The 15209-nt window shown below is 41.8% G+C and overlaps 1 protein-coding gene across 1 annotated transcript in view; it reads left to right on the forward strand.

Annotated features, from left to right (window-relative positions):
• Window positions 1-15209, forward strand: part of ttn.2 (titin, tandem duplicate 2) — a 154994-nt gene that overhangs the window by 130062 nt on the left and 9723 nt on the right. Inside the window, 27 exon segments of the mRNA XM_048238855.1 lie at window positions 54-356; window positions 457-753; window positions 849-1136; window positions 1259-1558; window positions 1637-1939; window positions 2066-2371; window positions 2494-4260; window positions 4420-4713; window positions 4812-5096; window positions 5199-5498; window positions 5623-7716; window positions 7831-8133; window positions 8241-8546; window positions 8644-8934; window positions 9029-9328; window positions 9414-9719; window positions 9826-10137; window positions 10238-10519; window positions 10616-11209; window positions 11400-11687; window positions 11825-12124; window positions 12211-12513; window positions 12698-13000; window positions 13118-13702; window positions 13792-14091; window positions 14190-14489; window positions 14615-15190. Of these exon segments, the coding sequence (XP_048094812.1) occupies window positions 54-356; window positions 457-753; window positions 849-1136; window positions 1259-1558; window positions 1637-1939; window positions 2066-2371; window positions 2494-4260; window positions 4420-4713; window positions 4812-5096; window positions 5199-5498; window positions 5623-7716; window positions 7831-8133; window positions 8241-8546; window positions 8644-8934; window positions 9029-9328; window positions 9414-9719; window positions 9826-10137; window positions 10238-10519; window positions 10616-11209; window positions 11400-11687; window positions 11825-12124; window positions 12211-12513; window positions 12698-13000; window positions 13118-13702; window positions 13792-14091; window positions 14190-14489; window positions 14615-15190 (12186 nt within the window).

Here is a 15209-nt window from a genome sequence, read left to right on the forward strand (position 1 = left end):
TTTTAGTATTGTGTGTGTGTGTTTATATAAATATACATACATTTCTCTTCTAGCCATCCCTGGTCCACCATCAACACCATGGGCTAGCTTTGTCTCAAGAGAGTGCATCACTGTATGCTGGCATGAGCCAGTTGCAGATGGTGGAAACCCTGTTTTTGGATACCATGTCCAAATGAAAGAGAGAAGCAGCATCCTGTGGCAGAAGGTCAACAAAACAGCTATTCCTGGAACTCAAATCCGTATTACAAATATATGCCCTGGTATGATTTATGAATTCAAGGTTTCAGCAGAAAATGCCGCTGGTATTGGAAAGATAAGCAAAACATCTGAAGAAATACTTGCAATTGATGCTTGTGGTAAGTGAAACACTAATCACTTTTGTTATGTAGAGTTCAATTTATTATCACCAAACATTATATCAAATATGTTTCATAAAAATGTGACTTGCCATTTCAGAACCCCCTGCCAATGTTAAAGTTACTGAGGTCACAAAGAACTCCATCAGCTTAGCCTGGCAGAAACCTCCCTATGATGGTGGCAGCAAGATCACTGGCTATATGGTTGAGAGAAGAGAGGCTCCAAATGGCAGATGGGTGAAGGCTAACTTCACCAACATACTTGAGAGAAAGTTCACTGTCTCAGGCCTGTCACTGGATCAATCTTATGACTTCAGAGTCATGGCTAAGAATGCAATTGGCTCTGTCAGTAATCCCTCACTTATTGTTGGACCAGCAACTTGTGTTGACATAATTGGTAAGCTTGATTCTTTTCCAAACCTGTTGTAGATTATTTACAATAGTAATTGAATACTTTGTATTAATATTTGTTCAATGTCATATTTTCCCCAGGTGCACCAGTCATTGACCTTCCACCAGAGTACTTAGATGTTGTACAATATAAAGCAGGTGTCACTGTCAAGATCAAAGTTGGAATTATCGCTAAGCCTTTGCCAACAATTGAATGGCTCAAGGATGGCAAGGAGTTGGTACAGACTTCTACTATTTCAATTGAGAACACCACTGATACCTCTGGCGTTCTTATCAAGGATGCAACTCGTCTTAACACAGGAACATATGAAATTAAAATAAAGAATGTTCTGGGCACAGCAACAGCACAAATTAGAATCCAGATCCTAGGTATGCATGTAATACTCCACCTACACTTCTGTGTCCTCATTTTTTTCAAAGACACCACTCGTTCATTTTTCTAGTTTATCTGCAAAAGCCTTAATGTGTTTCTTTTGTGTTCTTCCTAACAGATAAACCTGGACCTCCTGCTGGTAACATTGAATTCAAATCTGTCACAGCTGACAAAATCGTAATTGCATGGGAACCAGTCACTGATCATGGTGGAGCTGAGGTCACCCATTATATTGCTGAGAAACGAGAAACAAGCCGTGTAGTTTGGTCGGCCATTTCTGAAGAACTGCATGACTGCACTGTATCAGTTCAGAAACTTGTCAGAGGTGCAGAGTATGTCTTCCGCGTACGTGGTGTCAACAAGTTTGGCCTCGGTGATACTCTGGAATCTGAGCCTGTTATTGCCAAGAATTCTTTCGGTAAGAATTAAACATAAAGGCACTAACACACCTGCATTCAAATTGAAGCATTACTAAAATAAGTTCTTCTTCCTGTAGTTACCCCTGGACAACCTACTACACCAGAGGTCACAGAAGCAAACAAAACATCCATGAAAGTTGTATGGGACAAGCCAGGCATTGATGGTGGCAGTATGGTAACCGGCTACCTAATTGAGAGAAGAAACAAAAAGAGTCTTCGTTGGAAGAAGATCTTCAAAGACCCAATTAGTGAAACTACACTCACGGTTTATCATCTCACAGAAAACAATGAATATCAATACCGTGTTTGTGCTATTAACAAAGCTGGTGAAGGTCCATTCTCTGAGGTGTCTGACTTCTATAAGGCAGCTGATCCAGTTGGTAAGTTTTGTTTTACTCTGCCCAGCTAATCCTAAATTTAGTACAACTTTTCTGGAAACTTGATCATTTGTTAATGAATTAATTGTTAATTAATGAATTAATTGTTAACTTTCATCCTCCATTTAGAAACACCACTTGAACCATCCAAACTTAGAGTTGTTGATTCTACTAAAACATCAATTACTCTTGGATGGTCTAAACCTGAATGGGATGGTGGAAGTGAAATCACCAGCTATGTTGTTGAAATGAGAGTGGGAGAAGAAGAAGAATGGACTGTGATTAGCCGTAAGGGTGAAGTGAGAACGACAGAGTATGTGGCATCAGGCCTAAAACCAGACACTGATTACTATTTCCGTGTGAGTGGTGTCAACTGTGCTGGACATGGAGATCCAATTGAAATGGAGGACCCAGTTCAAGCAAAGGATATTCTTGGTATGCTGACACAATTTTAACACTGTCAATTTTTACACTTACACTATTCTTCTATTATTTACACTAGATCAGAAATTTGTTGAAAACATTATGTCATACTTTATATTTTTTTCTTTTTACAGAGGAAGCCATGGTTGATCCAGATGTAGCTATGAGAACACACTATATTGTGAAGGCAGGAAATGATGTGGAAATTATCGTACCTCTCAAGGGCAGACCTGCTCCAACTGCATCCTGGAAGAAAGATGATGTAAACATTGACAAAGATCCAAACTATGAAATTCACAGCACAGATACAACATCAGTTATGGTGATCCGTGAAGTCACAAGAAAAGACACTGGCAAATACATTGTGGAGATTCAGAATGGTGTAGGCCAACCAAAAACTCTCACTGTGTCTGTTAAAGTTCAAGACACGCCAGCAGCCTGCAGAAATTTGACAATCAAAGAAGTCACTCGTGGTAAAGTCACTCTTAGCTGGGAACCACCTCTTCTAGACGGTGGTGCTGAAATCACCAACTACATTGTTGAAAAGAGAGATTCCTCCAAACGTGCATACTCTAGTGTAACAAACAAATGCAAAGAATTAACATATGTAATTGAGGAGGTATCTGAGAAGACATCCTACTTCTTCCGTGTCTTAGCCGAGAATGAAAATGGCATAGGCGATCCTTGCGAGACTGCAGAACCAGTAAAAGCTACTGAGACTCCTGGTGTAGTCAAAGAGCTTTCTATGAAAGACTCTTCCAAAGATTCTGTTACACTACAGTGGAATAAACCAGACTATGATGGTGGTAGCATTATAACTGACTATATTGTTGAAAAGAAACTCAAGGGCGAAGAAGAATGGGCACCTGCTGGTACTAGTAAGCACCTTGAATTTGAAGTTAAAAAGCTGAAAGAACTCACAGAAATGTTCTTCAGAGTTTGCTCAAAGAACGAGAAGGGCAATAGTGATTTCACAGAAGTTGGACCTATCAAAGTGAAGGACTTCATCATTGCACCAGAAGCAAGCCTTGAGGAATATCCAACTGGAGAAATTAGTGTGCGCCTTGGACATAATGTCCACATTGAATTGCCATACAAGGGTAAACCTCGTCCCAGGCTAATCTGGCTGAAGGACAATCTGCCGCTCAAGGAAAGCGAACAGGTGCGCTTCAAGAGGACAGAGAACAAAGCAACTTTAATGATCAAAAATGTAACTAAAGACAATGGTGGCAAATATACACTCACTCTTGACAACAACTTCAAGAGAAATTCATTCCACATTCATGTCATCACTCTTGGACCACCATCTAGACCTATTGGACCCATTCGTTTGGATGAAGTCAGAGCAGAACACATTGCTATATCTTGGGATGAGCCAAATGATGATGGTGGCGGAGAAGTGAAATGCTATACGGTAGAGAAGCGTGACACCTCTCAGTCAGACTGGAAGATGGCCTGCTCAAGTGTAGAAGGAACATCATTTAAGGTGCCTAACCTCATCAAAGGATTACAGTATCAATTTAGAGTGTGTGCTGAGAACAGATATGGTGCTAGTGACCCACTTGTTTCACAAAGTGTCATTGCCAAGCATGAGTTTAGACCACCAGGTCCACCTGGCATGCCCCTTGTATTCAATATCACCAATGATGGCATGAGTCTTCAGTGGGACAAACCAGTATATGATGGAGGTTGTCCAGTCCTTGGCTATCATGTTGAGAAGAAGGAGAAGAACAGCATCATGTGGCAAAAAGTTAACACAATTCTAGTGACCAAAACAGAATTCAGAGTCCTGGAGCTCATTGAGGGTCTGGAGTACCAGTTCAGAGTGTACGCCCAGAACGATGCTGGACATAGTCGCATGAGTGATGTCAGCAAGTTTAACACAGCTGTTTCTCCAGTCGGTAAGTTCCACATAGATGCAATAATCTGTGATTTAATTATTGATTTTTAATGATTGAAATAATATGTCAATATATTACAATGTGATTTTGTATTGCATTCATCACAGCTGTTGAAAACTAGTAAACTGTAACAATGGTATGACATTTATCTAATTGTAGATCCTCCTGGTACACCTGACTACACTGATATTACCAGTAACTCAGTGGCTCTTAAATGGGATCCACCCAAGCGTGATGGAGGAAACAAGATTGTTGCCTACAACGTTGAGAAGAGACAAGGACAGGGCCGTTGGTTCAAGTGCAATTTCTCAGATATTCCTGAAAGTGAATTCATTGTGACTGGACTTGCTTGCAATGAACGTTACGAGTTCAGAGTTACTGCCAGAAATGCCATTGGAACCATGAGCCCACCTTCTCAGTCCTCTGGCTACATTGTGGTCAGAGATGAAACCTGTAAGTTTATGATAACCTAAAAATAACACAACCTCAGCAAGAAAAATATTGTTTTGTTTGAAGTACTAATGTTTTTATATTTATCCTCTACTTTCTAGTTGCTCCAAACATCGAATTTGGACAGGAGTACTTTGAAGGAGTTGCCGTTAAGGCTGGAGATAACATCAGGATCAAGGTATCTATTTCTGGACGCCCAACACCCAGGGTTGTATGGTACAAGGATGATGTGGAAATCACGAAGAAGATGATGGACATCATCTCTGCCCCTGGATCCAGCTCTATATTTATTAGAGATTCTGATCGTTCCCACCGTGGACTATATGCTGTAGAAGCCTCAAATCCCTCTGGAACCAAACGAGAGAAGATAAATGTCCAAGTGTTTGGTATGCATTCCTAACATTTTCAATTTTGTTTCGCAATTTGGCTGCAACATTACATTGTTGAATCTGATATCTCATATCATATATCTTTGCATATGTTCATAGACACACCTGGAGAGCCAGTGGGACCCATCGTCTTCTCAGATATCTCAGAGGGCAAAGTAACACTTTCATGGAATCCTCCTGAAAACGATGGCTGCTCTGAGGTCACCCACTACATTGTTGAGAAGCGTGAAACATCTAAAATCTCATGGGCTCTTGTCACAGATCAGTGTGAGGAGTGTACATACAACGCTTCAAAGCTGATCAAGACTAATGAATACCAGTTCCGAGTTTCAGCAGTCAACAAGATAGGTGTTGGTAGACCACTGGACTCTGTACCTGTTATCGCACAGATGCAATACAGTAAGTGAATTATATTTTGACATTATATTTGACATTATATTATCCCTGACACTTGGCTAAATGCATTTGTATAGTCATTGCAAATACATGTGTGCAATTACAATTTTTTCCCACTGTTTTACAGCCTCTCCAGATGCTCCAGGCACACCAGATGCAACAGAGGTTGATGGGGAAAGTATAACAATTGCCTGGACAGCTCCAACTAATGATGGAGGAAATCCGATCAAGTATTATATTGTTGAAAGGCGTGAGAAGAAGGGTCGCTGGACGAAGGTTTTGACCAGAAAACCCATCACTGAAGTTGCACACCGTGTTACTCATCTCACAGAAGACGTAGAATATGAGTTCCAAGTGATGGCTGTGAATGATGCTGGAATTGGAACGCCTAGCAATATATCAATGCCCATAAAATGTTGTGAGCCTACAGAGACCCCTGATGCTCCTTCCATTGTCAATGTATTTGATTCGACCAACACATCCATCAGCTTGGAATGGACCAAACCTGCATGGGATGGTGGAATGGAAATCCAAGGTTATATAATTGAGATGACCAAGGGTAGCAAGAAGGAAAAGAAGGAGGAGGAAGAGGAGGAGGAGGGATGGCAGAGAGTCAACGAGGATTTGTGCACAGCAACAAAATATGTTGTAACTGGGTTGGAAACTGGCGTTGACTACAGGCTCCGTGTCTGTGGTGTGAACAGTGTAGGAAAGGGAGAGACCTGTGAAATCCCTGAGCCAGCCCAAGCTGTTGACAGAGTCATGGCACCAGATATTTATATTGATGCAAGCTTCAAGCAGACACATATTTTGAAGAGTGGAGGATCTCTCTGTCTTAGTATTGCATTCAAGGGAAAGCCAGATCCTGCTGTCACATGGGTTAAAGAGGATGGTGAGCTTGGCGTCTTGTCAGAAATTAGTACCACAGAAGGCACATCTTCATTGACACTGGAGAACTGCTCAAGAAATGACACAGGAAAGTACACTGCCACCCTTGAGAACAGCAGTGGCTCTAAATCCATTACATTTACCGTCAAGGTGTTAGATACACCTGGACCACCAACAAATGTGGCCTTCACAGAAATTGCAAGAGGTGCTGTGTCATTAAAATGGGAGCCTCCACTTAATGATGGTGGTGCCCGAGTTCATCATTACATCGTGGAGAAGCGAGAGGCTTCACGCCGCACTTGGACAGAAGCTGCAGGAAAATGCCTTTTACCTAAACTGAGTGTTTCTGAACTTCTTGAGGGAGTTCCATACTTCTTCAGGGTTATGGCAGAAAATCAGCATGGCCTTGGAGAGGCGTTTGAATTCACAGATCCAGTTATAGCCACTGCAGAGCCTTCAGCTCCTAAAAGACTGGATGTTCTTGACACCACTGATACATCTGTTACTCTTTGCTGGCTCAAACCTGAACATGATGGTGGTAGTCGCATCACCAGTTACACTATTGAGGGTAAAGCAAAGGACGCAGAGAAATGGATGGTTTGCGGTCAGACTAAAACTCTGAACTATGTTGTAGAAAACTTGCCAACAGGTGCAGAGTTTGAATTCCGTGTTAAAGCCAAAAATGATGCAGGCTTTAGTCAACCTAAAGGAATGTTTGCTCCAGTTGTTGTCAAAGAGCCTCACATTGAACCAACTGCAGATCTCAGTGGAATTGAGCATCAGCTCATCACATGCAAGGGTGGTGCAACCTTTGAAATTGATGTTCCCATCAGTGGAAGGCCAGCTCCAAAGGTGACCTGGAAACTTGAGGAAATGAGGATGAAGTCAACAGATAGAGTATCAATTGTAACAACTAAAAACAGGACTACTCTAATTGTCAAGGAGAGCATGAGAGGTGATAGTGGCAAATACTTCATTACCCTTGAAAACATCACTGGAGCAAAGACCTTCACTGTCACTGTCAATGTCATTGGCAGACCTAGTGCACCTGAAGGACCCGTTGAGGTTTCATCAATCACATCTGAGTCTTGTGTGATTTCCTGGAATGAACCTGAGGATGATGGCGGCACTGAAATCACCAACTACATCATTGAGAAGCGCGAGTCTGGATCCACAGCTTGGCAACTTATCAATTCCAGTGTGAAGCGCACTTCCTTCATGGTCACAAACTTGACAAAGTACATGCAGTACACCTTCCGTGTCTGTGCTGAAAACAGATTTGGTGTGAGCAAATCCACTGAGTCTGAAACAATTGTTGCAGAACATCCATTTGGTAAGTCAGTCAAAATTGAAATTAATTGTAATACAGAGACTATTCATTTTATACATATGCACTATAGATATACTGTATATCAGTATGTCTAAGTTTTGTTCACTTTTTCTTTAGTTCCACCGGGTCCACCAACAAGACCTGAGATATTTGTTGCTTCTGCTACAACCATGAGCATTCGCTGGGAGGAGCCATACCATGATGGTGGAAGCAAGGTTACTGGATACTGGATTGAGAGGAAAGAACGCAACACCATTCTTTGGGTCAGGGAGAACAAGATCCCATGCTTCGAGTGCGTCTATAAAGTTGAAGGCCTTGCTGAGGGCCTGGAGTATCAGTTCCGTGTGTATGCCATGAATAGTGCTGGACTTAGCAAGGCAAGTGATGCTTCAAAGAAGAGGATTGCCCAGAATCCAGTTGGTAAGTGTACAATTTAAAGTTATAAAAGTAGTAGTTGTATTATTGTTCAATTACATCATGGTGTCATTCTTATAAATGTATAAATACTATTTTATTCTTGTGCCTAGATCCTCCTGGCAAACCAGAAGTAACAGAGGTGTCCAGGTCATCAGTATCGATCAAATGGTCTACACCACTAAACGATGGTGGAAGCCCCATCACAGGATATATTGTTGAGCGCAAGCCTTACACTGTCACTGGTGAAGGTCGCTGGCTGAAGTGTAATTACACCAATGTCACTGACACAAACTTCAAGGTCACTGCACTTGGAGAGGGTGAGGTCTATGAATTCCGAGTTATCGCCAAAAATGCTAATGGTGTGTTAAGCACGCCATCAGAATCAACTGGAGCTGTGACTTGCAAAGCAGAATACAGTAAGTATTCCTTTCCCACCCATCATTTCTGATGTTGTTAAATGCTGTTTGAAATAGTCCTTTTAACGTTTAATTTATTTCACTTTTAATTTTTTAGCTCCTCCAAGGGCAGACCTTGACAGCAAACTTCTTGCTGACACTGTGACGATAAGAGCTGGCTCTGATCTGGTTCTTGATGCTGCTGTTGGAGGCAAGCCTGATCCAAAGGCGTTCTGGTCCAAGGGAACAAAGGAGCTGGAACTTTGTGAGAAGTATGCTTTGCAGTACACTGCCACCCGTGCCCTGGCAATCATCAAATTCTGCGATCGCAATGATACTGGCAAATATATTCTAACAGTGAAGAATGCCAGTGGAATCAAGTCTGCTGAGGTCAACGTCAAAGTACTTGGTAGGTATAATGACATCAAATAGCCTATCGAAACTTGATATGACTTGAGTGAGTTATGAAGATAATTGAACTCACCATTGATATTTGTTTGTAGATACTCCTGGACCGCCAGCTGATACGATTGTCATCAGCAATGTTACAGAGGATAAGTGCACCTTGACTTGGCAACCACCTCTTGAAGATGGTGGTGACGCTGTTGCACATTATGTTGTTGAGAGGAGGGACACCAACAGACTCAACTGGGTGGTAATGGAAGCAGAGTGCAAGGGCCTAACATGTGAAATCAGAAGACTTTTCAAGAACTGTGAATATCTCTTCCGTGTCAGAGGTGTCAACAAGTATGGGGAGGGTGTGCCACTGCAATCTCATGCTATAATTGCTAGGAACAACTTCAGTAAGTATTTTTTTTTCTTTCTGTCAATTTTAATGACAAAAATACAGTGCAAAGTCTCACTTGTTTCTTGTGGTCGTTATTACAGCTGTGCCATCACCACCTGGACCACCGGAATTACTTGTTGTTGGAAAGGACTTTGCTACCATTGAGTGGCTGAAGCCAGAAAGTGATGGTGGAAGTCCAGTTACTAGCTACCTTATTGAAAGGCGTGAAAGGAAGAGCATAAGATGGATCAAGGTTAACAAGGATTCTGTGCTCTTGGACACAACATTCAAGATCTCAAGCCTACAAGAAGGCAACATTTACCAGTTCCGTGTTTCAGCGATAAATGCTGCTGGTGAAAGCTTGCCAAGTGAAGTATCCATGTATGCTGTCTGCAGAGAGGCAACATGTAAGTATTTACTGACTTACCAGTCTTCCTAGACTAAGGCTGACCAATTCTCAGGTTATGAAATTAAGCTGAAAACACTTACACTTCACTCTGCTTACTTTTCCAGGCACTCCTGCTCCTCCTTCAATTCCACGCATTACAGATACCCATGCAGAGAGCATTAGCCTGGCTTGGACAAGACCATTGGATGATGGAGGTGCTGATGTTATAGGATACGTCCTTGAAATGCAGGAGGAAGGAGCTGAAGATGAAGATGTATGGACCAAAACACATGAGAAGACTCTGAGAAACACAGAGTACACAGTGACTGGCCTTGTAACTGGCAAGAAATACTACTTTAGAGTTGCTGGAGTCAATGTCAATGGAATTGGTGAATTTAGTGATTCCTGCGCAGAGACAGAGCCTGTTGAAAGAATTGGTATGTTGATATTCAAACCAGTTTGTTACAAGCATCGATATGAAATAATGATGAAAAAAATCATAATTTTAATTGTATCTCAACTGCCATTGTCTTTCAGTAATTCCTGACCTAGAGATCCCAGATGAGCTGACTAAGACTGTTTGCTTGAGGGCTGGAGGTTGCCTTCGTCTTTTTGTTACTGTTACTGGCAGACCAGCACCAACTATTGCCTGGAGCAAGCCTGGCACAGACCTTCATACCCGTGGCTTTATTGAAATAACTAGACACACTGCCTCTCTGATAATTGACAAGGTGCACCGCTACGATGCTGGCAAATACATAATCTCTGGAGAGAATTCTGCTGGCAAGAAGGAAGCCGCTATTCTTGTCAAGATTTATGGTACATGATGATATTCATGTTTGTCACATCTTATATGTTTCCAGTACATGAATTCACAGTCAATCTGTAATGATTGTATTGATTTTTTCGTTTCAGATACTCCTGGTCCACCAGGTCCAATTAAAATCAAGGAACTTACATCTGAATCTGCTGTAATTACATGGGATCCTCCTACTGTTGATGGTGGTGCCCCTGTTAACAATTACATTATTGAGAGAAGGGAGGCATCCATGAGAGCCTACAAGACAGTTACATCCAAGTGCAGTAAGACCTCATACAAGATTGATGGATTGATTGAAGGAATGCTGTACTACTTCAGGGTCTTGCCGGAAAATCTTTACGGTGTTGGAGAGCCTAGTGAAACCGGTGATCTTGTGCTAGTATGTGAAGTGCCATTGCCACCACATAAACTTGACGTTATTGACATAACCAAGACCACAGTAACTCTTGCATGGGAGAAACCAGAACACGATGGAGGAAGCAGACTTACAGCATATGTTGTTGAGGCCTGCAAATTTGGAACAGACAAGTGGATGAAGGTCACCACTCTTAAGATTACAGACTTAGAGTACACTATTACTTCTCTGACTGAGAATGACCAGTTCTTCTTCAGAGTCCGTGCTGTGAACAGCAGAGGACCAAGTGAGCCCAAAGAACTTGTGGCACCTGTAACTGTTCAAGAACAAAGAGGTAATATTACAATGATATCATTATTACCCTTCATTATAATGTGTTCCGTTATTTTGTACCCTTTATAACACTTATAATGAATATATTCTGTAAATGTATATTCTTTTATTTTGTCATTTTATATAGGAACACATTAAGAGTATGCATGTGCAATGATTCTACTCACTTTATTGTTTCATCTGTTTCACAGTTGAGCCACAAATCGACCTTACAGAACTTCCACAGAAGGCAGTCAGTGTCCTTGCTGGTAAACCTCTCGAGATAGAACTGCCAATTGTTGGTAGACCTCCTCCAAAGTGTCAATGGTATTTCAGTGACAAGAAGGTGAAGATAACTGATCGTGTTAAGGTGAAGAGCACTGGAAAGTCATCCAAGCTGAGTGTGCTTGACACTACTATTGATGACACTGGAGACTACACTCTTGAAGTCAAGAACACTCATGGAATGGCTACAGAAATAATCAAAGTCATTGTTCTAGGTAAGACTGCTCAAGCTAATTAAATCACCTAACCCTAATAAATCCTCTGCCTTCATCTTTTCAGAGAAATTAAGAAAAAATGGTGTAATTGTTATCAATGAGCTTCAGTGTTTTACCTGTATTTCTCTTTTACCCAGCCAAACCTGATGAGCCTAAAGGACCAATCCGGTTTGATGAAGTTGATGCTACCTCTGTCTTGATCAGCTGGGAACCACCAATAAGAGACGGTGGAGCCACAGTCAGTGGCTATGTCGTTGAGCAGCGTGAAGCTCATCGTCCTGGATGGGTGCCTGTCTCCGATTCTGTCAGCAGACCAACCTTCAAGTTTGAGAGACTGACTGAAGGAGAGGAATATGTATTCCGAGCTGCAGCAATTAATCGCTTTGGCACTGGAGACTACTTGCAGTCTGATGTTGTGATGTGCAAGAGTTCTACATGTAAGACGTTTTCACACATGGAGATATTGAAAGAGTAGTTATGTTCTACATGAGGAAACTAAAATGTGTCTGTTCTCTTCCTTTAGCTATTCCCGGACCACCTGGCAGACCAACTGTATTTGACGTGTCCCGTGATGGAATGACCATAGCCTGGCACGAACCAGATGAAGATGGTGGTTCTTCTGTGTCTGGCTATATCATTGAGCGCAAGGAGGTCAGAGCAGACAGATGGGTTCGTGCTAACAAGAACCCAGTGACCATGACCAGATACAGATCTACTGGTCTGATTGAAGGTCTTGAATATGAACACAGGGTAATTGCCATTAATGCCAGAGGAGTTGGCAAACCAAGTCTCCTCTCCCCACGTGCTGTGGCAACTGATATTGTTGGTAAGTACATATTTGTTGTGCAAGACATATTTATCATCCACATAATTTGTTTATGAATATATATATATATATATATATATATATATATATATATATATATAAACAAACTTATACGTTTATAACTTTAAGTTATATTTTAATAATGACAACGACAAAATAATTAAATTATATATTCTTTCAACAGATCCACCTGGTGCTCCTCAGAACCCAAGAATCACAGACACAACTAAGACCTCTGTGTCTCTGGCTTGGAGTCCTCCAGATGAGGAGGGGGGCGCAAAGGTCTCAGGGTATCTGATCGAGATGCAGAAGGTTGGCTCAGTGACTTGGATCAAGTGCAATACAACACCGTCAATGATCTGTGAGTACACACTGACCCAGATGCCTGCAGGGGAGGAATTCAAGTTCCGTGTTTTGGCTTGCAATTCTGGTGGTCCAGGTGAAGCAGCTGAAGTTCCAGGAACAGTCACCATAACAGAGATGCAAGGTGAGAAAATGTTATAGTTTTATTGTCTCATGACCTTTTTGTAATTCTTTATAAGTGATAATTAATGTCAGTTGATAGGAGATATTGGACTAATCATATCAATATGGTTTATTTCAGAACCTCCAAGTTATGATCTTGAGGCCAGGTACAAGGATGTCTACATTGTCAGACAAGGAGGAGTCCTCAAACTTACTGTGCCCATCAAGGGTAAACCAAGTCCTACATGTAAATGGACAAAGGATGGTGCTGATGTTTCAGAACGGGCAATGTTCGTATCTGATGAAGATGTCAGTGAGCTTGTCATAAAAAATGCAGACAGGAGTGACTCTGGTCTGTATGAGCTTGTGATCCAGAACAAGTGTGGCAAGAAGGTTCTGCGCATCAAGGTTAAAGTGATTGGTCGTCCAAATGCACCAGAGGGCCCTCTTGCATATGAAGAAATCCAAGCACATTCTGTGAAATTATGCTGGAAACCACCTACTGATAATGGTGGCTCTGAAATCCTTGGTTACATTGTGGAGAGGCGTGAGGTTCCTAAGACGGCCTGGTACACTGTGGACTCTAGGGTGGTTGAAACATCACTGGTGGTTAAGGGACTGAACGAAGGTGCTGAGTACCACTTCAAGGTGACCGCTGAGAACCAGTTTGGTATCAGTGGATCCCTCAAATCGGAAGAGGCTCTTGTTCCAAAGACCCCCATCTGTGAGTACTCACCTTATTACAGCATCCTTTTATGTGTTTAAAAGAACATTCAATAAATGGCATCTCTTTTATTTAAACTATATCAACAGGTGTACCTGAAGCCTCAACAAGTCCACCTGAAATTATGGATGTCACAAAGAGCTCAGTTGCGCTGGCCTGGACTAAGCCTAGAGATGGTGGCTCAGCAATAACAGCATACTATGTTGAGTTCAAACTGACATCATCTGAAACTTGGGAGCGCCATGAAAAGAAGATTGCTTCTACCATGTACACTCTAACTGGTCTGACTGCTGATGCTGAATATCAGTTCAGAGTAGTTGCTGAAAATTATATTGGTCAGAGTGAACCTGGACCTGCTTCAGATGTAGTTACATGCAAAGATCCATTTGGTAAGTCAGCAATCATCTTTACATTCACTAATAAGTAGCTTGTTCAATTCAATTTTGTTTTCTTTTTGCCTATTTGTAACATTTACTTTTTCCTACAGACAAACCAAGTCAACCAGGTGAGATTGATATAGTAAGTGTTACCAATAACTGCATCACCATTCGCTGGGGAGTACCTGAATGCGATGGTGGAAAGGAGATCCTTGGTTATTGGGTTGAGTATAGAAAATCTATCGAAAGCACCTGGAAGAAATGCAGCAAGCAGCGCATCAAGGAGAAAGAATTCCTCATACCTGGTCTGCAAGAGGCAACTGAGTATGAGTTCCGTGTGTTTGCTGAGAATGCAACTGGAATCAGCAGACCTCGTAGAACAGCCACAGGCATTAAAACCAAACTTGCAAGTAAGTTTTTAGGCCTGGATGGCCCTTTAAGTGACATAACATTTTTTTTCTTTTTGGAAAAGATTTACAGATGATATGACATGCAAAAATATAGATGTCTAACAATTGATTATTGCCTTTAACAGCTGGAACAGCGCCAGGCCTTAGGAAAGAGATGGATGAGGTAACAGCAAAACTTGGACAGACAGTAACCATGAAATGCCAAATAGTTGGGCGACCTGTACCCGACATCAAATGGTTTAGATTTGGAAAGGAACTCAAGGTGGGCATGAAATATGAAATGAGTTCTGATGGTCGTAACCACCAACTGGTTGTGGTAGCAGACCAACAGGAAGATGAGGGCGAGTATACTTGCAAAGGAATTAACGAGGCCGGTGAAGCTGAGACCACAGGTGTCCTTGTTTTGGAGGCAGCTCCTCGCTTCCATCCTGATTATCCTCTGAAGAGCACATACTATGCTGAATGTGGCACTACCGTGCGCATTCATGCTGTCTACATCGGACGTCCTCAACCAAAGATCATGTGGCTCCATGGTGCAACACAATTGCAACCCTCTGAGAACATTATTATGGAGAACACAGAGCATTACACTCATTTGGTTCTCAAGAATGTGCAGCGCAGAGTGAATGGAGGAAAATACAGAATTCGCATCAACAACCACTTTGGCAGTGCTGACACTGTATTCCAGCTTGAAATCTATGGTATGCAATTATTATTCTT

Source organism: Alosa alosa, chromosome 3 (genome assembly GCF_017589495.1).
Source record: "Alosa alosa isolate M-15738 ecotype Scorff River chromosome 3, AALO_Geno_1.1, whole genome shotgun sequence".
NCBI lineage: Eukaryota > Metazoa > Chordata > Actinopteri > Clupeiformes > Clupeidae > Alosa > Alosa alosa.